This window comes from Dasypus novemcinctus, chromosome 8, assembly GCF_030445035.2.
Source record: "Dasypus novemcinctus isolate mDasNov1 chromosome 8, mDasNov1.1.hap2, whole genome shotgun sequence".
Taxonomy (NCBI): domain Eukaryota; kingdom Metazoa; phylum Chordata; class Mammalia; order Cingulata; family Dasypodidae; genus Dasypus; species Dasypus novemcinctus.
Genome location: NC_080680.1, coordinates 15,672,182 through 15,699,436, shown reverse-complemented (window position 1 = coordinate 15,699,436; position 27,255 = coordinate 15,672,182). Strand labels below are relative to the sequence as shown.

The 27,255-nt window shown below is 37.3% G+C and overlaps 1 protein-coding gene across 3 annotated transcripts in view; it reads left to right on the top strand.

Annotated features, from left to right (window-relative positions):
- Positions 1–27,043, top strand: part of LOC101432796 (zinc finger protein 84-like) — a 30,688-nt gene extending 3,645 nt beyond the window's left edge. The window contains exons 2-6 of one of the 3 annotated variants that reach the window (XM_071216592.1): positions 7–113; positions 18,328–18,454; positions 18,731–18,826; positions 22,690–24,278; positions 24,945–27,043. In XM_071216592.1, the coding sequence (XP_071072693.1) occupies positions 96–113; positions 18,328–18,454; positions 18,731–18,826; positions 22,690–24,278; positions 24,945–24,995 (1,881 nt within the window). In that variant the 5' untranslated portion in view covers positions 7–95 and the 3' untranslated portion in view covers positions 24,996–27,043. The remainder of the gene's footprint in view (positions 1–6; positions 114–18,327; positions 18,455–18,730; positions 18,827–22,689; positions 24,279–24,944) is intronic. The other 2 variants (XM_058301479.2, XM_058301478.2) reach the window with 2 other exon arrangements.
- Positions 27,044–27,255: the final 212 nt, after the last annotated feature.

Below are 27,255 nucleotides of genomic sequence, written 5' to 3'. Positions count from 1 at the left end.
CTTTAGGGGACAGTCAACTTGGGTAAGGACCAGGGACTCTTTGGGGCAGGACTGCGAGACCAGAAAGTGCCCCCCGTTTCTCCTGACTGCAGAGGATGATGACCCCGACCCTGGTGAGTTCAGCTTGGTGCTTGCACAAGCCTCACAGGATTTGAGGAGGTTTATGTGATTCAGTGCAATGGAAAGGAAAGAACAGGGGCGGAGGTTTGTGATCTGCGAGAAAAATGATGAGGCTTGCTTGGTCTTTATTTAACTTTATGTTACGGAAAATTTCAAACATATGTAAAAGAAGAGAAAATAGTCATAGGAGCCTCCATATCTTCATCATCCAGCTTCAACAATTATCAACTTGTGTGATTGTTCTTTTTTGGATGCAATTTCTTCCCACAATTGTGGAAGTACATTCAGTGGTGTACATTTTTGACAATGAAACAAAGCAAAGAACTTCATCAGACACATATTTGGGTAGGGAAAAAGTGGATACTGAATGTAGGATTGCTAGGATAAAGTGTTCTGGTATTTTAATAGATGCTACCAGTTTTATTTTCCTTCAGCAATATATAAGAAACTGCATTTTATGGTATGAGTTGTGTTGAACTGATTGTTGTGTATGTGCTCACAAAAGCTTTTATATCCTTGGATTATCACTGTCAAAATGCATAAAAAACTAATTACTTCTGAAGGTAAAAACCAGAGAATAGGGCCTAGCCATGGGAGAAAGAGCTTAAATTTTCTGTAACCCTTCAATACTTCATAAATTTTGTGGGTGTGCCTATGTGTTTGTGTAGTTTACCATGAGCATTTATTATTCCAAAAGATAAATTAATTTCAAATTTGACCAATCTAATGAATCTTAAATATCTAAATTTAATTTGCATTTCTTAATAACTTTTGAGTTTTGAGTATCTTCTTTATGTATTAACCCTTTGTACTTCTGTTTCTGTTGATTCAATTCCTTGGCCCATTGTTTTGTGGTGTTTATTCTTCCTGACTACTAGGAGCACTTTATGTATATTGAATAGTCATAATTCTCCTTATTTTGACAAAGTTCCAAATGTTTTCTCCTAGGTGGTCACTTTATTTTAAAGAGAGCTGTATTTTTAGTTAGGTCGTCTTTAATCTTTTTCATTATAGTTTCTGAGTTTTGTGTCTTCCTAAGAAATCTTCGTGCACCTCAGCTAATTATAAAAATAGTTTACTGTATTTGTTCAAATAATTTGATAGTTTTATTTTCTACATTTAGGTTTGCAGTCTATGTGGCGCTCATTTTTTATTGTGTTGTGTATGACAGGCCTGTTCAAGCACTGATTGGAAATGCTCACTTATCTCTATGTTACTTTCTAAGTTCAGTGGTTAGTATGGAGAACTCTGGATTTTTGTATATCAGTTTTACTTCCAGATACCTTGCTAAACTGTTTCAATAAGTTTGATAGTCTGTATACTCTTTATGTGGATCTTTTTGAATGTGAGTCATAAAGGTTTTTTTTCTGCTTTTCCAATACTTTTTTTTTCCTTTTGTTTTTTAGTGGTGGTCTCCCTGTTGAATTCTAGGACCTCCAGTACAATGCTCAGTAGTCATGGTAGTTTCAGCCCTCCTTGTCTAGCTTATGGCCCTCCTTGTCTAGTGTCTGATTTTGTATGGAACACATCTTAACACTTACTGTTAACTCTCATGATATGGTATATTTTGAATGGATATCCATTAACAGATTAAGGAAGTGCCTTTGTGTTCCTAGTTTCCTAAGAAAGTTTTCTTTCTGTTCATGTTCTGTTTTCCTAACTTTATATTGGGTAATTTAAAAGCTCATAGAAAAGTTGAAAGAATTGACTGATAAACATCCATCTCCCTCAATCTTAGTATATTTTGGTATATATAATTATAAAGCATAGAGAGTGGGGCATATGGGAATGCCCTACATTTTTTATGTAACATTTATGTAATCTAAGTATCTTTTAAAAAATAAAAATAAATAAATAAAGCAAGATAGAATATATTAGTTTGCCAAATCATTTGAAAATATGTTGCCGATATGACATTGAACTGATAAATACTTCATCATGTATATCTTTAGAATAAAGACATTTTCCTACATGAATAACATTGAATATGCAAAATGTTCCCAAAAATTGTTGTCATAGATTTTTTCAAAAAAGTAAAACAAGAATACAAAGCTTTCATTTAATTTGGGTTATAGTCATGGTTGATGGAATTAAAAAGTCTAGAGCAGTCCCCCAATCTTTGTCCCCCACAACAATAATGACATTTTTAAGATTTCACTGAAGTATAATTTACATAAAATCTTAAATGTAGAGTTCAGTGAATTTTGATAAATATATACACCATGTGGTTATCATCAAGATCAATATATAGAACGTTTCCATAACCACTGAAAGTTCCTTCATTCTCTGTTAAAGTTAGTCTTTGTATTTTCGCCAGTTTAGAGGTGTGTCACAGTATCTCATTATGTTTATGTTTATGGTTATAGTTTGCATTTCTCAGATAATTAATCGTGCTTATTTTTCTCAGTTGTCTATTAAGTCTCGCTTATTTTTAAATTGTGTTGTTTTTTATTATTGATTTATAGGAGGTTTTTTTTTTAATATTGTAGGTACAAGTCCTTTGTCAGATCTGTATATTATGAACATTTTCTCTCTATGTCTGTGGTTTTCCTTTTCACTTTCTTAATATCTTTTGATGAGTTGTTTTTAGTTTTGATAGAATAAAATTTATCTATTTTTCCTTTTATGGTCAGTGCTTTTCTGTATCTAAGAAATCTTTGCCTACTCAAAGATTGTCAAGATATTCTTTTTTTCTCTAGAAGCTTTATAGTTTTAGCTGCATTAATTCATATCTTTTTTTTTTTTAATTTTTTTTATTTTTTAAAGATTTATTTATTTATTTAATTTCCCCCCCTCCCCTGGTTGTCTGTTCTTGGTGTCTATTTGCTGCGTCTTGTTTCTTTGTCTGCTTTTTTGTTTCTTTGTCCGCTTCTGTTGTCGTCAGCGGCACGGGAAGTGTGGGCGGCGCCATTCCTGGGCAGGCTGCACTTTCTTTTCACGCTGGGCGGCTCTCCTCACGGGCGCACTCCTTGCGCGTGGGGCTTCCCTACGCGGTGACACCCCTGCGTGGCACGGCACTCCTTGCGCGCATCAGCACTGCGCATGGCCAGCTCCACACGGGTCAAGGAGGTCCGGGGTTTGAACCGCGGACCTCCCATATGGTAGACGGATGCCCTAACCACTGGGCCAAAGTCCGTTTCCCTTAATTCATATTTTGAATTAATTTTTGTACATATTATATAGTAGAAGTCAAGGTTTATCTTTTTTCCATAGTAAAAGTTAGTTGTGCTAGTATCATTTCTTGAAATGGCATTTCTTTCTTCATTCTTCCCTATTTGATTACCTTTGTGAAAATGTCAATTGGTCATATAATTGTGAGTCAATCTATTGACTCTGTTTATTCCAGTGATCTCTTGTTTTATTCTTATACTAATACTTCTCTGCCTTAATTACCATAACTGTAAAGTTAGCTTTACACTTTCTACAAAAAAGATTTTGATGAAGATTGCATTAAATCTATAAATAAATTTTGGGAGACTTTATATTGTTAGTGAAACAGACAGGCTTGCTGCCTAATGCGCACAAAGAACCAATTCTGTGACATGAGCATTTCAAAGAGAAAAAGAGATTTATTACATGGCTACCAGTAAGGAGACAGGATCAAGCTCAAATGTGTCTGCAAGCTGGAAAGGTATGGGGTTTTTGTTGTTGTTATTTTCATTTTGAAAACAATTTATTGAAGTTTATCATTCATACACGAACACACATAAATAATATGTGTATAGTAAAAATTGTGAACTTACAAAATGAACAGGCATAACATCATACAGGGCTCTCATACATCACCCCACCACAAAGTCTTGCATTGTTGTGAAACAATTGTAACAAATTATGAAAGAGCATTGTCAAAGTATTACTACTAACTATAGTCCATGGGTTTGGGATTTTAAAGCTAACTTAGAGTCTGCTGCAAGGCAGCACTCGGCTGGAGCATGTAGGCTGCTAATTGGCTGCTTTTTTTCTGAGGAATGGATTGTGATGTTGCTGGAACTGTTTGCTGGACCTCTTGCCTCTTTCTAGGATCTGACGTTTCTTTGTCCTGTTGGCTCTGCTGACTTTGGTTCTACTTACAGGATGCTTTATGTTCCAGGGTTACTTTTTGGTCACTGTTAGGAGAGAGCTCAGGGAACCTTGAAAGGCCGGTTAGAACTAGTTGGAAACAAGTCATTTTGGAAGGGGCAAGAAATAGTACTTGAAGATCAAGAGAAGTGCCTGGTTACAATAATGTTACAAATCATTCTGTTAACAGCAAAAAATCAAAAATAAAAGGAAATCTTTATGTTAGTCATTTCAGTGGTCTTAATGATATTGAATCTTCCAGTTCATTATCATGACATATATCTCCATTTCTTTAGGTCTTATTTAATTTCTCTCAGCAATTTTTAATTTTTAGTGTATAGGTCTTGTATATCTTTGGTTACATTTATTTCTAGGTTCTTAATTTTTAATATTTTTATTAAAAAGTGGATTTTTCAGGATTTTCTGTATATAGGATCATGTCATCTACAAATAAGAAGTTTTACTTTTTCCTTTCAAATTTAGTTCCCTTTTATTTCTTTCTCTTTTCTACTTGCTCTTGTCTTGTCCCTGATCTTACAGGGAAAGCCTTTAGTCTTTCATTATTGTATATGATAATAGCTGTGGATTTTTCATGTATGCCTGTTATATTGAGGAAGTTTCCTTTTATTCCTAATGTTCTGAGTGTTTTTATCAATAAAGGGTGTTGGATTTTGTCATATGCCTTTCTTGCATCAATTCAGATGATCATGGTTTTTTTGTTCTCTTAATGTGGTATATTAAATTAATTGACTTTCTTATGTTGAACCACCCTTGCATACCTGGGATAAATCCCACTTGATCATGGTGGATAATTCTCTTAATGTGCTGTTGGTACTGGTTGAGAATTTTTGCTCATGTATTCATATGAGACATTTGTCTGTAATTTTCTCTCTTTTTTTGTGGTTTCTTTATCTGACTTTGGTGTGAGAGTAAAGTTGGTCTCATAGAATGAAATCAGGAATCTTCCCTTTTCTTCTATATTGGGGAAGAGTTTGAGCAGGATTGGTGTTAATTCTTCTTGGAATGTTTGTTAAAATTCCCCTGTGAAGACATGTGGTCCTGGGCTTTTCTTTGTTGGGAAATGTTCGATGACTGACTCAGTCTCTTTACTAGCTGTTAATTTGTTGAGATCTTTCTTCTTGAATCAGTGTAGGTAATTTTGTTTCTAGAAATTTGTCTATTTCATCTAGGTTATCTAATTTGCTGGCATACAGTTGTACGTTGAATCTTTTTTTTCCCATTAATTTATTACTGCCCCCACCCCATTGTTTTGCAGTCACTGTCTGCTCATCTCTTTAGGAGGCACCAGGAATCAAAGCTGAGATCTCCCATGTGGTAGGCAGAATCCCAATTGCTTGAACCACATACACTTCCCTATATATAGAATCTTGTAGTCCTTTTTATTTTAATGGGGTTGGTAGTAAAACCCTTTTTTCATTTCTGATTTTAATTATTTGCTCCTCTTTTTTTCTTTGTCAGTCTAGTTAAAGGTTTGTAGATTTTATTGACCTTTTCAGAGAACCAACTTTTGGTTTTGTTGATTTTTCTCTATTGTGTTTTATTCTCTATTTCATATGTCTCTGCTCTTGTTTTTTATTTCCTCCCTAATGCTCACACTGGGTTTAGTTTACTCTTCTTTTTCTAGTTCTTAAGAGTTTTGAGAGTAGGTCTCTGATTTGAAATTGTTCTTCTTTTTAATGTAAGTATTTAGAGCTATAACTTTCCCTCTCTGTACTGCCTTTGCTCCTTCCTAAGTTTGGAATGTTATATTTTTGTTTTCATTTGCCTCAAGATATTTCCTAATTTCCCTTGTAATTTTTTCCTTTAACCCATTGGTTAAGAGTGTTATTTTTAATTTCCACGTATTTGTGAATTTTCCATTTCTCACTCTGTTATTGATTTCTAGCTTCATTCCATTGTGTTTTAAAAAGATACATTGTATGATTTCAATATTTTTCATGACTTGTTTTGTGACCAAATATAGGGTCTATCCTGGAGAATGATCCATTTACACTAGATAGTCAAATGAACATTTTTTTAGGAGGTAATAGGGATTGAACTCAGTACCTCGTACATGGAAAGTGAGCACTTAACCACTGAGCTACATCCGTTCCTCCATGTGCACTAGAGAAGAATGTGTATCTGTTGCTGCTGGGTGAAGTGTTCCTTATGTATTTGTTAGGTCTAGTTGGTTTATTGTTGAAGTCTCATATTTCCTTATTCATCTTCTGTCTAGAATTCTATCCTTTAGTGAAAGTGATGTATTAAAGTATTTGTTTTACATAGCTGCAGGCTCTGCTGTTAGGTGTACAAGTCTTCTAGTTAATATTGTGTTTTGATGGACAAAATTTTTTATTTTCAGGAAGCCCAATTTGTATATTTTTTCTGTTATGATTAATGCTTTTTTTTTGGTCCTGAATTATAACTTTTTCCTCTCCAGTATCATGAAGATTTTCTTCTATTATTTGCTTCTAGAAGCTTTATAATTTTTACTATCACATCTAGATTTATGTCCATCTTGAATTTTTGTATATTATATGATGTATAGAGCATTATTTTCTTCATGTAAATATCTAAATGTTCCAGCATCATTTATGAAAAAGGCTTTCCATTCCCCATTGAATTATACTTATATATTTATACTTTTGACAAATATCTGTCATCCTTATATGTTTGTCTATTTCAGGAATCTGTCCTGTTCAGGTTTTCTCTTTTTATATTTTTTATATGCGGATACCAGACTGTGCTAGCTTTAAGTCTTGAAATCTGGTAATATAAATCCTGCCATTTTTTTCTCTGAAATTACCATATCGCCATCATTTTTAAGTTGTATATGCATACATATATATACACATATATATCAATTGCTTTTAAGATTTTTTCCAATTCTTCCCTTCCTCCCTACCTCCCTTCTTTCCTTACCTCCCTTCCTTCCGTTTTTCCTTCCTTTCTGCTTGTTCTTAGCATTTTGACTGTGATCTGTCTCAGTATGGTCTTTTAAATTTAATTTATCCTGCTTGGAGGCTTTGAGATTTATAGACATCAACTTCATAAACACATTTTAAAAGGATTATTTCAAGTGACTTAGGATGTCCCATGTACTAGGTACCAGGACCTAGTACATAGAAAGCAGGCACTCAGCCACTGAGCTATATCTGCTCCCTAATGAGAGTTGGTGTTTGTTTGTTTGTTTGTTTTTAGGAGGTTCCAGGGTTCAAACCAGGACCTTGTACATGCGAAGCAGGTGCTCCACCAGTTGAGCTACATCTGCTCCCCTGAAGTGACTTTTTTGTTTTGTTTGGTTTGGTTTTAATATATTTTTTAATTTATTTTTAAAAGATACTTAGATTACATAAAATGTTACATAAAATATATATATAACAATTCCCACATGCCCCACTCCACACACCTCCCACCATTCTCCACATTAACAACTTCTTTCATTAGTGTGGTATATTCACCACAACTGAGGAACACATTTTGGAACATTGCCACTAATCATGGATTATAGTTTACATTGTAGTTTACACTCTTTCCCACTCAATTCTGTAGGTTATGGATGTATATATATAATGACCCGTATCTGTCATTGCAATGTCACTCACAACAATTCCAAGTCCTGAAATTGTCCCTGTGTTACACACACCTCTTTGTCCCTCTCCCTGATGTCAGCACCTCCAGTGGCCACTGTCTCCCATCCATAGTATAGTTTCTTCTATTGCTAGACTCACAATAAGTCTATAATAAGAGTACCAGTAAGTCCACTCTAGTCATATTTTATTCCCAAATCCTGAGGATTCTGGGGTGGTAATGCCCACTCTACCTCTAATCAAGAGGGGGATTTAGTCCCATATGGCTAATGGATGGGCCTTTCTTGCTTACAGTTGTAGACTCTCTCTAGAGGTGGTTGTCCATCCTCACCTCCTTGTTAGTTATCCTAGGTGAGTCCAGGGAACTGGAGAGTAGGTGTTACAATTCTGTGGAGGCTCAAGGCCCAGCTGGCACATGGACAGCCCAGAGATTCAAGTCTCTTGGATGTACTCCTACCAACTCCAGGACCAACTATAGTTTCAAGTAAAGAGAACAGAAGAGGCATGTGTAGAGAAGTCATATCTGATCCAACTCTGTCACACTAGGAACACAAACTCCAAAGTAGGGCCCACTGGTGAATCACTAAACTCCGGCGCTATCTGCTATGACCATAGGACCTGGGTGTCTCCAGACCCTCAGGAGCACCATTATTTGGGATAATATCTACTTTGGCTGTCTATGAGATCCTGCTGAGATGTGTATAAATGTTACTTTTGGGAAGACCTTTTGACTCATATTGAAGTCACTTAGACATATAAACTCATTTGTCTTTACCTTTTCCCCCTTTTATTCAAGGTCTTCTTCCAATTGCATTGCTCACTGGTGTTTGGTAGTAATCCCTCAGTGCCAGGGAGGCTTATCCCTGGGAGGCATGTTCCACTCTGGGGGGAAGGTAATGTATTTATATGCTGAGTTTGGCTGAGAGAGAGGCCACAATTGAGTAACAGGGAGGCTCTCAGGAGATAACTCTTAGGCAGCTTACAACACTAAGGCTAAGTTGCAAATTCAAGAACAAAGACTCATAAGGATAGTCGTAAATATCAAGGGCCCATCAACGGACACTAGTCATTGCCCCTGTACTTGGGTGATTGTTGCTGTTCCATTAGAGAATGTGGCAGAGCTCCCCAGGATAGAAATTCAATATACTTTCAGTTGTGTGAATCTCTGCCCACTGTGGCAATGCCCCGTGAACACCTGAACACATTATATGTGTGCCCAAGTGAACTTCCTCCCATGTATCCCCCATCACTGACACCCCACACCAATGATCCTCCCCTGCCATAGTTGTAACCCTTCTGTGATCCAAAACTCCTTCAAAAATGAAGCCCAGAATATCACCAAATACAATTACTAGGAAAATTAATAATGATAGGTTTAAGCATAAGAAATAAAATATATAATAATTTAGAAAAACTAAAGCTAAAGTTTAAAAAGTTGGGATAGTAAAAAAATAATGAAAAATATTTTTTAAAAATTTTTGATGTTTTCCCTTTCATCACTGTAATATCTGTCATCCTGTATGTACAGTGGGATTTTCTTCCATTTCTTCCCCAGTGTCTTACTTTTTTTTTTTCATTTTGTCTTCAGAGAAGTTTTAGATAACAGTAATATAAGTTTTAGATAACAGTAAAGTCACATACAGAATATAGTGGACTCTCATACACCCAGCATTCTCTCCCCTTACCCCCCTCTTGTATCAATAACCTTTTTACTTATGGATGGTACATTTGCCATACCTAGTGTGCAAACATAGATACATAGCTACCAACCATGGTTAATTGTTCACATTATGGTTTACACTTTAGACCATACATTTTTATAAAATACTTGATGAAACTTAACATGTTCTGTATCCATCATTGCAAGATTATGCAGAACACTTCCATTGCCCTCTAAATACCCCCTCTTCCCTCTCTTTTTTTTTTTTAAGATTTATTTTTTATTTATTTCTCCTTCCCCCCCCCCCCCCGAGTTGTCTGCTTTCTGTGTCCATTCCCTGTGTGTTCCTCTGTGACCACTTCCATCCTTATCAGCAGCACTGGCAATCTGCATTTCTTTTTGTTGCGTCATCTTGCTGTGTCAGCTCTCCGTGTGTGTGGCACCATTCTTGGGCAGGCTACCCTTTCTTTCGCGCTGGGCGGCTCTCCTTACAGGGCGCACTCCTTGCACGTGGGTCTCCCCTATGCGGGAGACACCCCTGCATGGCAGGGCACTCCTTGCGCACATCAGCACTGCGCATGGGCCAGCTCCACACTGGTCAAGGAAGCCCGGGGTTTGAATTGCGGACCTCCCATGTGGTAGGAGGATGCCCTATCCATTGGGCCAAGTCCGCTTTCCTCTTCCCTCTATTCTATTCCTCCTTCGCCCTCCCCTCAGGGCCCATGGCAACCACCAGGCTTCTCTCCTTGAAGGACAAGATTCATAGATACTTGCAGGAACACTGAGGGCTTGGCACACTAGTCTGTCCTCCCACATTAGGAAACACCCATGTTCTCAAGAGACACCCTTCCCTCTGTTTGAGAACATTATCAGGCCTCTGCAGGATGGGAGTCCAACTCCTTCCTGCTCATTATATGGGTCTCCACCCACTGATACAACACACTATGACAAAATAATCACCCGCACATTCTCTAGAAGACTGCCCCAGGGTCGCCCTGTCCCAAATGCCCCCCCATCTAACACCCTAAACCAGTAACCCTTCCTTGTCATATTGCCAAGAGAGTTTTCTCAACATCATAGTTTCAACCACATACCCGCCAATCCCCAGTGTTCCCCTGCTGCCTCCCCCAACCTTCCCCCTAGTTCCATGGACTGTCCAACCCATCCTCCCTACCCTACTCCTCTTTCAAACTTGCACCGCCCAGCCTAGTGTATCACTACACCCCTGTATTAGTCAGCCAAAGGGGTGCCAATGCAAAATACCAGAAATTGGTTGGTTTTTATAAAGGGTATTTATTAGGGTAGGAGCTTACAGTTACCAGGCCATAAAGCATAAGGTACTTCCCTCTCCAAAGTCTCTTTTCATGTGTTGGAGCAGGATGGCTGCCTACATCTGCGAGGGTTCAAGCTTCCTGGATTCCTTCCTTCCATGGTCTTGCTTCTCTCTCCTCTGTGTACTTACTTCCTGGGGCTCCAGCTTAAGGCTTGAGTATCAAACTCCAAAATCAAAACTCCATCATCAAAAACCCTCATCTCTGTTCTTTGCCATGCCTTTACCTACTCACACAAGAAGTTTACATAATTAATCAAGTAAACCTATGAATCCAGTATAATCTAATATGCCCAGAGGAAAAGATCAGTTTACAAACATAATCCAATATTTCTTTTTGGAATTCATCTTAATATCAAACTGCTACAACCCTTGTCATATCCCTTCACTACACAATTACTCACTTTCACCTTATCATAGATTTCACCTGTATGGGCATTGGCTTACAATCTTCTCCCTTTCTATTGCCTATAAACCTATCTTCCAGACTCTACTTCTCTGAGCCATCTCAATTTGCTTAATTCATATCAGAGAGGTCATGTAATTGTCCTTCAGTGCTTGCTTCACTCAACATAAGGTCCTCAAGATTCATCTGTGTTATCCCGTGTGTTAGTATTGTATTTCTTTTTACAGCTGGATAATATTCCATTGTGTGTGTATGTGTGTGTATACACACACACCACATTTTGTTTATCCATTCATCAGTTGATGGGCATTTGGGTTGATTCCAACTTCTGACAATAGTAAATTATGCCACTATGAACATTGGTGTGCATATATCTGTTCGTGTCTTTGCTTTCATTCTTCTGGGTGTATACCCAGCAGTGGAATTGCTGGGTCATATGGCAGATCTATAGTTCATTTTTTGAGGAACCACCAAACTGTCCTCCACAATGGCTGGACCATTCTACATTCCCACCAGCAGTGGGTAAGGGTACCCATTCCTCCACATCCTCTCCAACTCTTGTATTCCTCTGTTTTTTTAATGGCCACTGGTCTAATGGGTATAAGATGGTATCTCATTGTAATTTTGATTTGCACTTCCCTAATAGCTAGTGATGTTGAGCATCTTTCCATGTGCTTTCAGCCATTTGTATTTCTTGTTTGGAGAAGTGTCTGTTCAAATCACTTACCCATTTTTAAAATGGGTTGTTTGTCTTTATTTTTGAGAAATAGTATTTATATATGGTAGATACTAGGCATCTGTCAGCTATATGGTTACCAAATGTTTTCTCACTTTGGGCAGGCTGTCTTTTCACTTTCTTAAGAAACTCCTTTGAGGTGCAAAAGGTTTTAATTTTGAGGTGCAAAAGGTTTTAATTTTTTCTTTTGCTGCTCGTGCTTAGGTGTGAAGTTCATGAACCAATTTCCTATTACAAGGTCCTGTAGATGCTTCCCTACATCATCTTCCAAGGTCTTTATGGTCTTAGCTCTTATATTTAGATGTTTGATCCATCTTGAGTTGATTTTTTTATAAGGTGTGAGATGGTGTTCCTTTCTCATTCTTTTCACTATGGATATCCAGTTTTCTAAGCACCATTTGTGTGAAGAGGCTATTCTCTCCTAGTTAGGTGGACTTGGTGGCCTTGTCAAATAACAGATGATTGCATATGGGAGGATCTATATCAGAACTCTCAATTTGGTTCCATTGGTCAGTATGTCTATCCTTGTACCAATACTATGCAGTTTTGACCACTGTAGCTTTGTAGTATGTTTTAAAATCAAGTAATATGATTCCTCCAATTTTTTTTCTTTTTCAATATGTCTTTGGCTATTCTGGGCATCCTGTCCTTCCAAATATATTTCATAGTTAGTTTTTTCAGTTCAGTGAAAAATGTATTGACTTTTATTGGGATAGCATTAGATCTGTAGATTAGTTTGGGTAGGATAAACATCTTAATGATATTTAGTCGTCCTATCCATGAACAGGGAATATTCTTCCATTTATTTAAGACTTTGATTTTATTTAAGAGTGTCGTGTAGTTTTCTGTGTATAAGTCATTTACGTCTTTAAGTTTATTCCTGGGTATTTGATTTTTTTAGTTGCTACTGTAAATAGTAGTTTTTTTCTTGGTTTCTTTCTCAGATTGCTCATTATTGGTGTATAGAAATGCTACTGATTTTTGCACATTGATCTTATAACCTGCGACTTTACTGAACTCATTTATAAGTTCTACAAGCTTTGTTGTAGATTTCTTAAGGCTTTCTATGAATAGGGTCATGTCATCAGCAAATAGTGAAATTTTTACTTCTTCCTTTCCAGTTTGGATTTCTTTTATATCTGTTTCTTGCCTCAGTGCTCGAGCAAGTACTTCTAACACACTGTTAAATAGGAGTGGTGATAGTGGGCATCCTTGTCTTGTTCCCAATCTTAGAGGGAAAGCTTTTAGGAGTTCCCCATTGTCTATGATGTTAGCTGTAAGTTTTTCATATATACCCTTTATCATGTTCAGAAAATTTCCTTCTATTCCTATCTTTTGCAGTGTTTTTATCAGGAAGAGGTGCTGTATTTTGTTGAATGCTTTTTCTGCGTCTATAGGATGTCATGTGATTTTTTTCTTTTGATCTGTTTATATAGTGTATTACATTCATTGGTTTTCTTATGTTGAACCATCCTTACATACCCAGGATGAAACCCATGTGGTCTTGGTGTATAATTTGTTTGATGTGTTGTTGAATAGGATTAGCAAGTATTTTGTTGAGGATTTTAGCACTTAACGTTCATTAGAGTGATTGTTCTGGAATTTTCCTTTCTTGTGGCATCTTTGTTTGGCTTTGGTATTAGGGTAATGTTGGCATCATAGAATGAGTTAGGCAATGTTCCTTCTTCTATTTTTTGGAAAAGTTTAAGCAGGATTGGTGTTAGTTCTTTCTGGAATGTTTGGTAGAATTCACCTGTGAAGCCATCTGGCCCAGGGCTCTTCTTAGTTGGGAGGTTTTTAATGACTGATTCTATCTCTTTACTTGTGATTGGTTTGTTGAGATTATCAATTTCTTCTTTCATCAATGTGGGCTTCTTAAGTGTTTTTAGGAATTTTTCCCTTTCCTCTAAATTGTCCTCCTTCTTGGCATATAATTTTTCAAAGTATCTTCTTACGATACTCTTTATTTCTGTGGGGTCAGTGGTGATATCATCCCATCCTCATTATTTTGTATATTTGTATCTTCTCTTTTTTTATTGTTAGTTTAGCTAAGGGTTTGTCAATTTTATTAATCTCGAAGAACCGGCTTTTGATTTTGTTTATTTTTTCTAGTGCTTTCTTATTTTCCATTTCATTTAGTTCTGCTCTAATATTTGTTATTTCCTTCTTTCTAATTCCTTTGGGTCAGTTTGTTGTTCTTTTTTAATTCCTCCAGGTGTGCTTAGGTCTTAGAATTTAGCTTTTTCTTCTTTTTTAATATATGCATTTATGGCTATGAATTTCCTTCTCAATACAGCTTTTGCTTGGTCCTATAGGTTTTGATAGGTTGTGTTGTCATTTGCATTTTTTTCAAGGTAGTTACTGATTTCTGAAATTTCCTCTTTGACCCATTGTTTGTCTAAGATTGTGTTGTTTTACTTCCACATTTTTGTACCTAATCTTGCTCTTTGGCCCTGATTTCCAGCTTCATTCCATTCTGGTCAGAGGAATTATTTTGTATAATTTCAGTCTCTCTGAGTTCATCAAGAATGTAGCATGTGGTCTCTTTTGGAGAATGATCCATGTGCACATGAGAAGAATGTATATCCTACTCTATTTTGGGTATAGTGTTCTGTATGTCTATTAGGTCCAGATCCTCTACTGTCTTTGTTTCTTTATTGATTCTCTGTTAAGATGTTCTGTGTAATGATGATAAAGTCTCCCACTATAATTGTAGAGGCATCTGTTTCTCCACTTAGTTTTTCCAGTGTTTACGTCATATATTTTTGAGGCTCACTGGTTAGGTGCATAAATGTTTATAATTGTTCTTTCTTCTTGAAAGATTACCCCATTTATATATAGTGTCCGTATTTTCCTCTTTCAATAGTTTTGCGTTTAAAGTCTATTTTGTCCAATATTAGTATAGGTACTTCTGCCCTTTCTTGGTTATTGTTTGCATGCAGGATTGTTTTCCAGCCATTCACTTTCAGCCTCCTTGAATCCCTAGGTCTAAGGTGGGTTTCTCATAGGCAGCATATTGATGAGTCATCTTTCCTTATCCATTCTACCAATCTGTATCTCTTGACTGGTGAGTTTAATCCATTAACATTCAGTGTTATTACTCACAAGGAAACTTACATTAGCCATATTTTCTTTGGGTTTATGTATGTTATATTAGTCAGCCAAAGGGGTGCTGATGCAAAATACCAAAAATTGGTTGGTTTTTATAAATGGTATTTATTTGGGGTAGGAGCCTACAGATACTAGGCCATAAAGTATTACTTCCCTCACCAAAGTCTATTTTCATGTGTTAGAGCAAGATGGTTGCCGACAGCTGCGATGATTCAGGCTTCCTGGGTTCCTTCCTTCCAGAGTCTTGCTTCTCTCTGGGCTCAGGGTTCCTCTCTTCCTGGGGCTGGCTTCTATTTCCTCTGTGAGCTTACTTCCTGGGGCTCCAGCTTAAGGCTTCACCATCAAACTCCATCAAAACTCCAACATCAAAAGCCCCCAAATCTGTCCTTTGCCATGCCTTTTAATGACCTAATGACATGGCCCAATCAAAACCCTAATCATAACTTAATCACACTCAAGTACAGACCCGATTACAAACATAATCCAGTATCTATTTTTGGAATTCATAACCATATCAAACTGCTACATATGTCAAATGTTATTTTTATTTCTCTTTCTGTCTTTTTAATTGGTCTTACACTCTCCTCCAGCTCTGTCTCTCCTGTTTTTTCCTTTTAACTTGTAGAACTCACCTTATTATTTCTTGTGGCAGGTTTCCTATTGACAAACTCTCTTAATTTCTGTTTATCTGTGAATATTTTGAACTCTCCCTCATTTTCAAATGCCACCTTTGCTGAATAGAGAATTCTTGGCTGGACGTCCTTTCCTTTTTGCACCTTAACCATGTCATACCACTCCCTTCTTGGCTCTGTGGTTTCAGATAAGAAGTCAGCATTTAATCTTATTGAGTGTCCCTTGTATGTGATGGTTGTCTTTTCTCTTGCTGCCTTCAGTATTTTCTCTTTGTCTTGTGCATTGGACAGTTTGACAGGTGTATGTCTTGGAGTAGGCCTGTTGGGCTTTGTACTGTTTGGGGTGGCTGTGCTTCCTGGACATGTATATCCATCTCCCTCAATAGAGTTGCGAAGTTTTCAGCCATTATTCCTCCAACATTCCTCCTCTCCCCTTTCCCTTCTTCCTTGGGGATGCCTATAATGTGTATGTGCATTTTGTTTTGTCATTCAAATCCCTAAGTCCCTGCTGGATTTTTTCTATTTTTTGTCTGTCTGTTCTACTGTTTGATATCAGATGTATTGTCTTCTACACTGATGATAATTTCTTCTGCCTGTTCAGATCTGCTGATATGTGCTTCCAGTGCGTTCTTGGCTTCTTGAATTGTGCCTTTCATCATCATCATCATATGTTACCTTTCTACATATGTTTACAATTTCTTCAATATGTTCCCCCAGAGTCTTTTTAATATCCTAAATCTCTTCCTTCACTTCATTAAGTTGGTCCATGATACTTGTTTAGACAGCTTTAATTAGTTGTGTGATGGTCTGCATCTCTTCCTGTTTTTTAGTTTGTTCATTAGACTGGGGCATGTCTTTCTCTTTCTTGGTATGGTTTGTAAATTTTTGTTCCTGTCTGGTCATCTTTTTATCCTGATGTGTTTATTCTGTTGATTAGCTTCTTTCTGTACTCTAGGATTCTGTTTAGCTGTTGTTTATGTGTATGGGTGTGTATGTGCATTAAGTTTTTTCTTTGACACTTTGTTCTTCTTCTGTTTCCTTACTGAATTCTGTGTTCCCCTGAAGGAAAAAGTTTAGGGACAGGGAAAAAGGTAAGAAAAGAAAAAGGATAATAGTGATAATGATAGTAAAAGTTAGAAGAGGAACCATATAAGACCTAGGAAAATGAATATTTAACTCATGTAAGCAGTGTAAAGTAATAGGAATAGTAAAGTGGAGTGCCTATGATGAAATGGGAATCCAAATAGAGAAAAATAGATAGAATAAATTGAAAGGCCAGAATGATGAGGAGAGAGGGAAAGAGAAAAAAAGGACAAGAGAAAAAAAAAGGTAATACAAGAAAGAAAGCAAATAGATGAGTTAGAAATATAAACCAGAAAAATTGAGGACTAAACCGATAGGTGGTATTTAAGAATAACAACTGTAAGTGGAAGATAGGAAATGAAAGAAAGAAAAGTGATAGCCTTGAGCAATTTATCTCTTTGTCCAGCTGTCTCCAGATTGATACCCTGAAGCCTCCTGCTCTGTGGGTTCCCAAAACAGCTCACTCGGGCAGCATCTTGCCCCCACACAGCCATTTTTGCAAGAGAGTTGATGGGTACACACTTAAATTGGTGCCATCTTGCCCTGCCCTCCTTAGCTCGTCTCAAGTGACTTTTGAACATAATAATTTGAGTCCATATCCTTAGGAGGATATAGTCTATGTCAAAAAAGAACTTCAATTAAACATCAAATTTCACTTAGTAGGTCTACTATTAATAATTTAGTACTATAACTCTGAAACATATGTATATCCACTCAGTTTTACAAAGCATATAAGTAAATATATTATTAGCAAATACAATTTTTCAAAGAGAAGAGATGGCTATAACTTTTGAAGGATTAAGAAAAAAACAAATTTGTTGGAAATGTTAATAGTTGAAAATTTTTAATTCCTAATTCTCTTCACTAAAAGAAGCTAGAACTAATGAAACCCCAGTGACAGTGCATACCTAGTACTTAGATCTTTGGTTTGTTTGTCTCACAAAGTAGAATGAAAGCCAGGTAGCTAATAAATATGGTGAAAATGAATAGAATCTCTTCTTGCACCTCACTTCCTCGTTACCCACTGCCTACCATCTAGAATTAAAGAGGGATTTTCTCTCTCAATGTAGAGGTGGAGTGAAAATCACCATCCCAGGATCCACAGCATAGAGAAATAAAATATGGTTTAGAGTGGACTTACTGGTATTCTACTATAGAACTATTGTGACTAATAATGGAAGAAATTGTAGCATTGATGTGGAGAAATGGACATGGTAGTTGCTGAGGGCTGGGAGAAGAAAGAAGAGATGTGATATGCAGGCATTTTTGGGACTTGGAGTTGTCCTAAATGATACTGCAGGGACAGATCCTGGACATTATATATCCTGCCATAAACAACTGAATGTACTGGGGTAGTGTGTAAAACTACAATGTAAACTATTATCCATGTGGTACAGCAGTGCTCCAAAATGTATTCTCCAAATGCAATGAGTATGCCACAAAGAAGAAAAAGGTTGTTGATATGGGAGGAGTGGGGTGGGGTGGGGAGTATATTGGCACCTCTTATATTTTTTAATGTAACATTTTTTGTCATCTATGTATTTTCAAAAAAAATACAAATTAAAAAAGAAACTATATAAAGAGGGGATTTCTCTTTTAGGGATCAGTGTCTTTCCAGGATGTGACTGTGCGCTTCAGCTGGGAGGAGTGGCAGCAGCTGACCCCAGCACAGAGGACACTGTACAGGGATGTGATGCTGGAGAATTACAGCCACCTCATGTCTGTGGGTAAGCATTGTGTTCCTGTGCAAGCATGTGTCCCATGGACTGCGGGCTTTTTCTTTATCTGTTGCGGAAAGCTGTGCAGGGACTGGGATGTGGGGTGTGTGGGATAGAGGTCCTATGAAGTGTGTATTGGATTTGTCCTTAAGCTCTCAAAATTTCAGTGTCCCTTTAGAGACTGAATCTGTTTTTCTCTCTTACCAGTAAACTTGCTGAAGTGCAAAGTGGGAACTTTATTAGATGGCCCTTAACTCCCAAGTTGATGTCATTTCTCCTCAACAGGATCTCCAGTTCCTAAACTACATATGCCCTTCAAGTTGGAGCAAGATGATGACCCAGGAATGTTTGAAGGGAAGATTCCTAGTGATCCTTGCCCAGGTGAGTGAGTGTGAGTCTGACACATGGGAGACAGAGGAATTAAAACTCTAGTGGGAAAGGAAGGGGCTGTTACTTTTTAAGGCTCTGGACAAGTCTTAGATCTAATCTTTAATGAGATGAAAGGAATCGAATGAGCCTCAGTCAGATCTCTTTCTCTGTAGCCACGGCTGTCTCCTGGCTTTGGTAGTATGTCAGCCCTCTTATCTGTACTCTTAGCCTCTTGGTTTGTCCCTCCCTTTCCCTCAGCATTCTCATTTTCTCTCCCTCATGCCATGAATTTAGAGCCATTCCTTTGTGTGCTGAGACATTACGGATCTACCTTCTTTCCAAATTACTTTGTGTGATGCTCCTAATCCTTTCAGTCCCTTTTTATCTTCTCTGGTTTATGCTTCCATGAAATGCCTACTAGTTTCCATCTGCAGTTAGGCTTCCTGTGCTGCTATCTGTATGCACTGCAATAAGCTGCCTCCCACACTCTTTTCCTACTTCTCCATACCCTGTGAATCTACTCTAATTGTTAATTTTAAGATTGACACTGCATCCTGCTAGAGTTAGTGTTTGTTGGTTTTAAAACTCCTTCCTGAAGTATCCTCCACCTTGGCCAGCTGTATGACCTTCATTAATTGACTGATTCATCCCTTATTTTCCTCCCTGAATGAAGTGCCCCAACAGCCTTAATTTTTTCTTTTCATATGTAATCCTCCCAAAGTATTCATTTTTCCTGAAAATTTAGCAGGTTTTTATCGCTGATGACTACTGTATTTTGATATCTTTAGTTTCTTTGCCTCACTGGTGATCTAGGTACATGCATTCTTTCCAGAACAGCTCCCATGGAATGGTCTTTCTTTATTTTTATTTTTTCTCCTCTGTTTCATCAAATTCTACTGTATTTCTTAATTCCTTTTTTAAAAAATCTGCTTTTAGTAATCTCTCTGGAGCTTTTTTTTTCTTTTCTTCTATGAAGTGTGGTTCGGCCTCCCTTATCTGTCAGCTCTGATTAGTGTCATGCAAGATGTAATCTTTTGCCTGAAAAATTTTGTTTCTTATTTGGATTTTCTGATTTCTTCATTTGTTTTTCTTTTTTCTTTCTCCTTCTTCTTTGTTTTTTATTTATTTATTTATTTTGGGTTATTCTTAGATGGTACTGTCAGATTGCTTCCTGGGAATGCCCACATTTTATTCTGTCTTTATTCTAACAAAATAAATGCATAGGGTCTCCCTCATACCTAACATTACATTTCGAATGCATTTCTTTAAAGAACTCTCCATAATATCATTGCAGCTGCTTATCCAACATTTTCTATTACTAGTTTCCACAGTTCACTATCCGATATTTTTAGTGTTCTTGCTGCTCTCCACATGCGTGATATTCTTCTGAACATATAGGCCTTTGTTTATGGGATGTTCCTTTTGTCAGTTTAAGCTCAGTTTTTATCTTATCCCTAAAATATTTAGATATCCCACCCCACTTAATGACTATACATACAGCAGACACAAAATATACGTGTTTTATATTGGTTTGGTGTGTGTAATGTCTGAGCCTTTTATTATTTATTAGAGTTGAACGTTTTATAAAATAACTAATTCTTAACTTTTATTTTACCAGCACTAAGAATTTAAGGTCTTTAACAAATTGTTTATTGGGTGCTTCTTTGTGTAGCTAAGCATGGGAAAGATCATACTGATCCACTAAGAAAGTATTTCTAAGTGCTCAACTTGAAAATCAAGTAGCAGCAGTCCATCAAAAGGCAGAGAAGCAAAACAGAGAGATAGGATATTGATAAATAAGGAGACTAGAACATCAGTCAGGGAGGCATAACTTCTGACTTACAACATTTCCAGAAAGAAGAGAGAAAATGGATGAAGAAAAGTGTCGCAGAAATAATTCCAGGAAGGAATTTTCTTACTGAAAGAGCACATTAAATGATGGCTAGCAGAGTGATGAAAATAAACTAATATTAACCCAAATTATCATACAATTTCAAATGTTAATTACAAAAGTATATCCTAGAAGCTTCCCAAGAGGAAGGGAAAAAAAAAAAAACAGACTCAAATAAAGGATCTGGAATCAAATTGGCTTTGGACTTCAACAGTAGTTCTGGAAGCTAAAAAGTATTACCTCTAAAAACTTGAGGGAAAATTATTTCTAGCCTAGAATTTTACACCCTGCAAAACTATTAATTGTGTGTTGGTTAGAATACTGACGTTGTCAGCCATCGATGATCTCATGGGATTCACCTCCGGTATATACTTGTTGACAAGGTACTGGAAAGGGAAGACATGGAATCAACCTAGCAGGCTCCAGCAAAACATGTACGTAAGGGAGGAATCCCCCAGGAGAAGGAGACAGTAGTTCCCATGGTGATAATTGTACAGCAGTTCTAGAGAGCAGTCAGTGCAGATTGGAGCCACTCAGAAAAAAATGGCTTCAAGAGTATGGAGTTGCCAAAATAATTGTTACAATGTCCGCTTTAAAGGGCCATGGAAAAAAAACAGGAACTTTTAAGGCAGGGTCTTAGTTTGCAACAGGGTTGCTGCAAAGTACTAGAAACAGGTTGGTTTTTATAATGGGAATTTTATTTAGGGTAAAAGCTTACAGTTCAAAGACCATGAAATGTCCAAATCAAGGCACCATTAGAGATGCTTTCTCACGAAAGTCAGCTACTAGGGATCCTGGTGTCCTGACCCTTGGCAATCAGGCATATGGCAGGACTTGTCTTCTCAGCTTTGAGCTGCTCAGTGGGCCTAGCCTGTCATGGGTCTCTTTCTGTGCCTCTGTGCTGATTCCAGATTTCAGGACCTCTCTCATCCTCTTGAGGCTTCTCTGCCTGTCTGCAGCTATGAGCAAACCTGGAGCCTCCTTTCTCTCACATGTCAGGATCAAGATGGCAGCTTCCTTTCTCTGTGTCTCTCTCTGGGTGTCTCCCTCTATGTGTCTCCATTTATATCATAATCATCAAGTGGGGGGAGATCCAAACTGACCTGTGCCTCACTGACTTAGTCCAATCAAAAGCCCTATATCTAGCTTATCAAGTAATCTAATCAACTGAATTCAATGCAGTCAAAGGGCCCCACACCCACAGGAATGGATTAGTTTAATAGCATAATATTTTTCTGGGATTCACAAAATTCAGACTGCCATAGGCAGTTTGAAGAAATTGGAAAAAGATATTAATTCAGAACATGGTACACTAATTTCCCCCAGAGACACGTCCTCACACACACACATTTGAATAAGTAGGCAGGAAGAAGAGTAGGCTAAGTAATGCAGAGAAGCATCTGCATATGTACAAATTTTCAGCAAACCTGGATTTGACAGAATTATTAGTACTCTTATCCTACTGGAACAGAATATATTTGTTGATCTAAAGAACTGCTGTACATAATTGACTCTGTTATTCTAGGAGGGTTACAAATAGGTTTTGAGCATGAGAATTACATAGTTTGAACATTATAGTGACATGATATAACAGGTTGCTGGTTGGTTGGCTTTGTTTGTTTTATGGAAATGAGAGTAAAATGTGAAAAAGGTCCAAGTGTATATATAGCCAAATTCAATGGAAGCCATAAATGTCAAGATTTAACATTCAAGTTAAGAGGAAATGCGGTTTTAAAGACAAGACAAGAAATGTATACAGATGAAGACAATATGAGAAGGAAATAGGAAATAATGGTCAATAAAATGAAAAGGAGTTCTGAAAAGATACTTAATTTTTCACAATAACTTATTTACTGCCACCTACATGCCACGCCCTGGACTAGCAATCAGAATAGTGCATGTAACGTGGGCTGAATAGCTTGCTTTCTCTTCAGTTTTCTACTTCTTTTTGAGTCAATTTAATCTTCCTTCTTTCTCCTTTCAGATGAAGAATTTAGACTTAACACCACAAAAGTGGGAATTTCTGAAGAATATTTATTCCCTTTGGAGATCATGGATCAGTTTGCAAGAGATGCTTCACTCTGCTCCATTATAGAAGACTGGCAAGTTGTGGAAAGCTGTGGTAAACTTTTGAGTCCCCTTAGAGGTGGTAGATCAGAACTTAATATTCATCAAAGAAATGATACTCAAGCAAAACCTTACGAATGTTCTAAATGTTTGAAAGCCTTCTCTCAGAAAACGCATCTTGTAAGACATCAGTTAATTCATACTGGAGAGAAACCCTTCGGCTGTAATGAATGTGGAAAAGCCTTCAGAAGTAAGTCAGAACTCATTAGACATCAGAAAATTCACATTGGGAATAAACCCTGTGAATGTGCAGAATGTGGAAAAGGCTTTTCTCTTAAAGCAGATCTCAATACACATCAGAAAATTCATACTGGAGAGAAAACCAGTGAATGTGCTGAGTATGGAAAAGCCTTCTCCTGTAAGTCCGATCTCCAGAAGCATCAGGCAGATCATACCAGGAAGAAAACTTATGAATGTACTGATTGCGGCAAAACCTTCTCCCTAAAAGCACTCCTTGTTAGGCATCAGGTAATTCATACTGGTGGGAAACCTCATGAATGTAGTGAGTGTGGGAAAGCTTTCAGCTTGAAGTCAGAACTCATCAGACATCAGAAGATTCATTCTGGGGAGAAACCCTATGAATGTACTGCATGTTGGAAAGCCTTCTCCCAGAAAGGATACCTCATCAAGCATCAGTTAATTCATACTGTTGAGAAACCACATGAATGTAAAGAATGTGGGAGAGCCTTCAGAAGTAAAGTACAGCTCATTAGACATCAGAAGATTCATAGTGGGGAGAAGCCTTATGAATGTGCAGAATGTGGAAAGGCCTTTTCTCATAAGGCAAGTCTCCATACACATCAGAAAATTCATACTGGAGCAAAACCCTATGAATGTGCTGAGTGTGGAAAATCCTATTCATGGAATTCAGATCTCATGAAGCATCAGAGAATCCATACAGGGGAGAAACCCTATGCATGCGCTGAATGTGGAAAGGCCTTCTCATGTAAGTCGGTTCTCAGAGAACATCAGAAAATCCATACTGGGGAGAAGCCTTATGAATGTACTGAATGTTGGAAAGCCTTTAGCAGGAAGTCAAAACTCATCAGACATCAGAGGATTCACTCTGGAGAAAAACCCTATGAATGTACTATATGTTGGAAAGCCTTCTCGCAGAAAGGATACCTCATCAAACATCAGTTAATTCATACTGATGAGAAACCACATGAATGTAAAGAATGTGGGAGAGCCTTTAGAAGTAAAATAGAGCTCATTAGACATCAGAGAATTCATACTGGGGAGAAACCCTATGACTGTGCAGAATGTGGAAAGGCCTTTTCTCGTAAGGCAAGTCTTAAGACACATCAGAAAATTCACACTGGAGAAAAGCCCTATGAATGTGCTGAGTGTGGAAAATCCTATTCGTGGAATTCAGATCTCAGGAAGCATCAGAAAATTCATATTGGGGAAAGTCCTATGAATGTGCTAAGTGTGGAAAGGCCTCATGTAAGTCAGTTCTCAGAGAGCGTCAGAAAACCCATACTGGGGAGAATCCCTATGAATGTACCAAATGTTGGAAAGCCTGTCAGAAATCACACCTCGTTAATCATCAGTTAGTAAATACTTGGTGAGAAACACAATGAATATGTGTGTGGAGTGTCATCAGGAAGTCAGTACTCATCAGACAATAGAATATTCAAGGTGGGAAAAACCCTCATATCATATTGAGTGTTGGGAAGCCTTCTCCCATCTAGCACATTTCATTAAAGGTTATTTAATGAGTGAAAAGCCTCGTCAAAGTAACGACTAGCAATAAACTAGAACTCGTTATACATTCAGAAAATTCAGTATGAAAAAAAATGTGTACTTAATACAGCATGGCCCTTACCTTGAAGTGAGAACTAATTGCCCTTTATAGAATTCACATAAAAATGAACTCAATGTGGATTTCTTAGTTTGCCAGAGCTGTATCACAGATACCACCTAATGGGTTTACTTGAACAACAGGAATTTTTTGGTTTAGGGTTTTGAGACTGGGAGAAGTCCAAAATCTAGATGTCAGCCAGGTTTGCTTTCTCCCCCAAAGACTAGCCTGCTGTGGTGCTTACAGGCAGTCCTTGGGGTTACTTGGCTTCCCTGTCACATGGCGATGTCCTCTCCTTTCTCTTTCAGGTTCCAACCACCTTCCTCCTCCTCCTCGTGGCCTCCAATAATCCAGATTAAGATCTACCCTGATTTAGTTTGCCACACTTTAATAAAATAAAAATAACATCTTCTAAAATTTCTATGTATAATGGTTTTACACCCATAAAGATGTGGTCTAAGATTAGGAATGTGTCTGTATTGAGGTACATAATTTAGCCTACCATAATAGAACAATGAATAATATACCGCCAATCTTCTGAAACTAGAAAATTTATATGAGGAAGAAACTATCATGTTTTATTTTCAGAAAGCACTCTTAAAGAAACACTTATAGGGATATAATTCCAAACTTAGGGAAATTTAAGGGAAACAATCCTAAATAATAATTTTATTCTCTGTGGAGTACGAAGCTTGTCAAAGTAAAATCCCATTGAACCACACAGTAATCAGTTCCATGTTTGGATAGTTCCCAAATAAGAGAGTTTATATTTCTTAATACATTATATAAAACTCAGAATTTGGGGAATTTCTCATGTAAATTTTACATAATTGTGACAATAAAATTCATCTGTAAGTACATAGAATTTCTTATAGCAAGAAAACACTCCTATTTAAAATTGTAAATAAAAATATACTGGTGCTAATGTGTTTATTGTTAAGTTGTAAAATAAATACCAGATTTTCAATTAAATATGGTAAATTGCCCATGGGGCATTGTCACTGAGAACCTACTAGAATGGTTTTAAGGAATTTAACAAAAGTATAACATAGGAATAATGATGAAAAAGGAAAAGAGATCCCAAAGAGCTGAGAGATTTAAGCAAATATAGGGTGTAGGGAAGGAGTATTGGTAACCAAGGAAACCATGGCCTTGAGTGTGTATGCCATGAACAGGAATGTAAATTGAACCTGCCGAAGTGAAACTCAAAATAATCTGAGTCTCAGAAACATTGGATATGAAACATGTTGCTGTTATCTAGGGGGACTATTTGCAAGTTTGGAAATGAATTCACCCATCCCAAGCACCGTCTGCCTGAACAGCCATCTCCCTTCACAGAATGAAAAATCAGAGTCTCCATGTATAAAGAAACATAGAGACTCCAGAGGAAAGCTCTCTGCATTTGGAAATCTAATATTCTCCCTATGGAAAATCTCTTTTTTTTTTTTTTTCCAAAACATCCTAAAGTGAATTATACATGCATAGAACTCCCAGACAGTTTTCTATGGTGTCACTTGTCTGCATGGTTGTAAGACAACCTTTGAGGAACCTTTCATTTGGGGGTGGATGGGTGGAAGAGACAGGCAAAGAGAAGACATATCCACATTGAGATAATCCAGCTAATGGATAGTTAATTTAAAATGCCTAATATTCTCAGAGACATTTGATAATATGGGTAATGGAATAAGCAAAAATATGACAATATTAAAACAATGTGATTGGTACATAAAAGGACTTTTGGAAATTAAAACAAGTATTTAATTAAATAAAAGTCCTAGAATATAAATTTGGTCCTTTGAAAAAGTGGAAATTGCCAGATCTCTCCATCATAATGGTATATTTTCCCATTATAATTAATTCATCTGTGATGTGATACCTTGAGACCATATGAATATTCTGTTTTTCCCAGTGGTTTAGCATATGTAGCAGTTTGATATTATTTATGAATTCCAGAAGAAGATATGTTTGTAAACTGGTATGTTTTTCTGGGTATGATACCCTTTGGTTTTATTAAATTCAAAGGTTTTATTTTATTTGATTAGATCAAGATTAGGGTTTGATTCGGCCACATCACTGAGGCATGACTCAGGGTTGAGTCCCCACCCCCTTGGTGGGCTATATAGATGGACACTCAATCGACAGAAGCAGATACATGAGAAAAGAGAGCTCCAGTAGACTCAGAAGAGGACTTTGATCCCCTGGTCCCAGGGAAAGATGAGCCATTCACCTGATAGTTTTCAGTGGAAGAGAACAGAGTAGCTGAACAGCTAAGGAAGGAGAAACCAGGCCCACCATCTTGCTTCACACATGGCAACTGACTTTGGGTGAGAAATCAACCTTGAGTTGGCCTCCAGGGCCTTATAACTGTAAGCATTTATCCCAAATAAATACACTTTATAAAAACCAACAGATTTCTGGTACTTTGTATCAGCACCTCTTTGGCTAATACAGCATATATTCATAATTCTTGCCTTAATAAAGTGCATTAGAGGGAAGTGAATGTGGCTCTCATGGGCTCCTGTCCACCATATAGGAGGTCCAGGGTTTTATTCCTGGGGCCTGTTGGTGAGGTCAGGCTGGCCCTCTTTGATTTCCTTGAACTGTGTTGTGTAGTTTTCT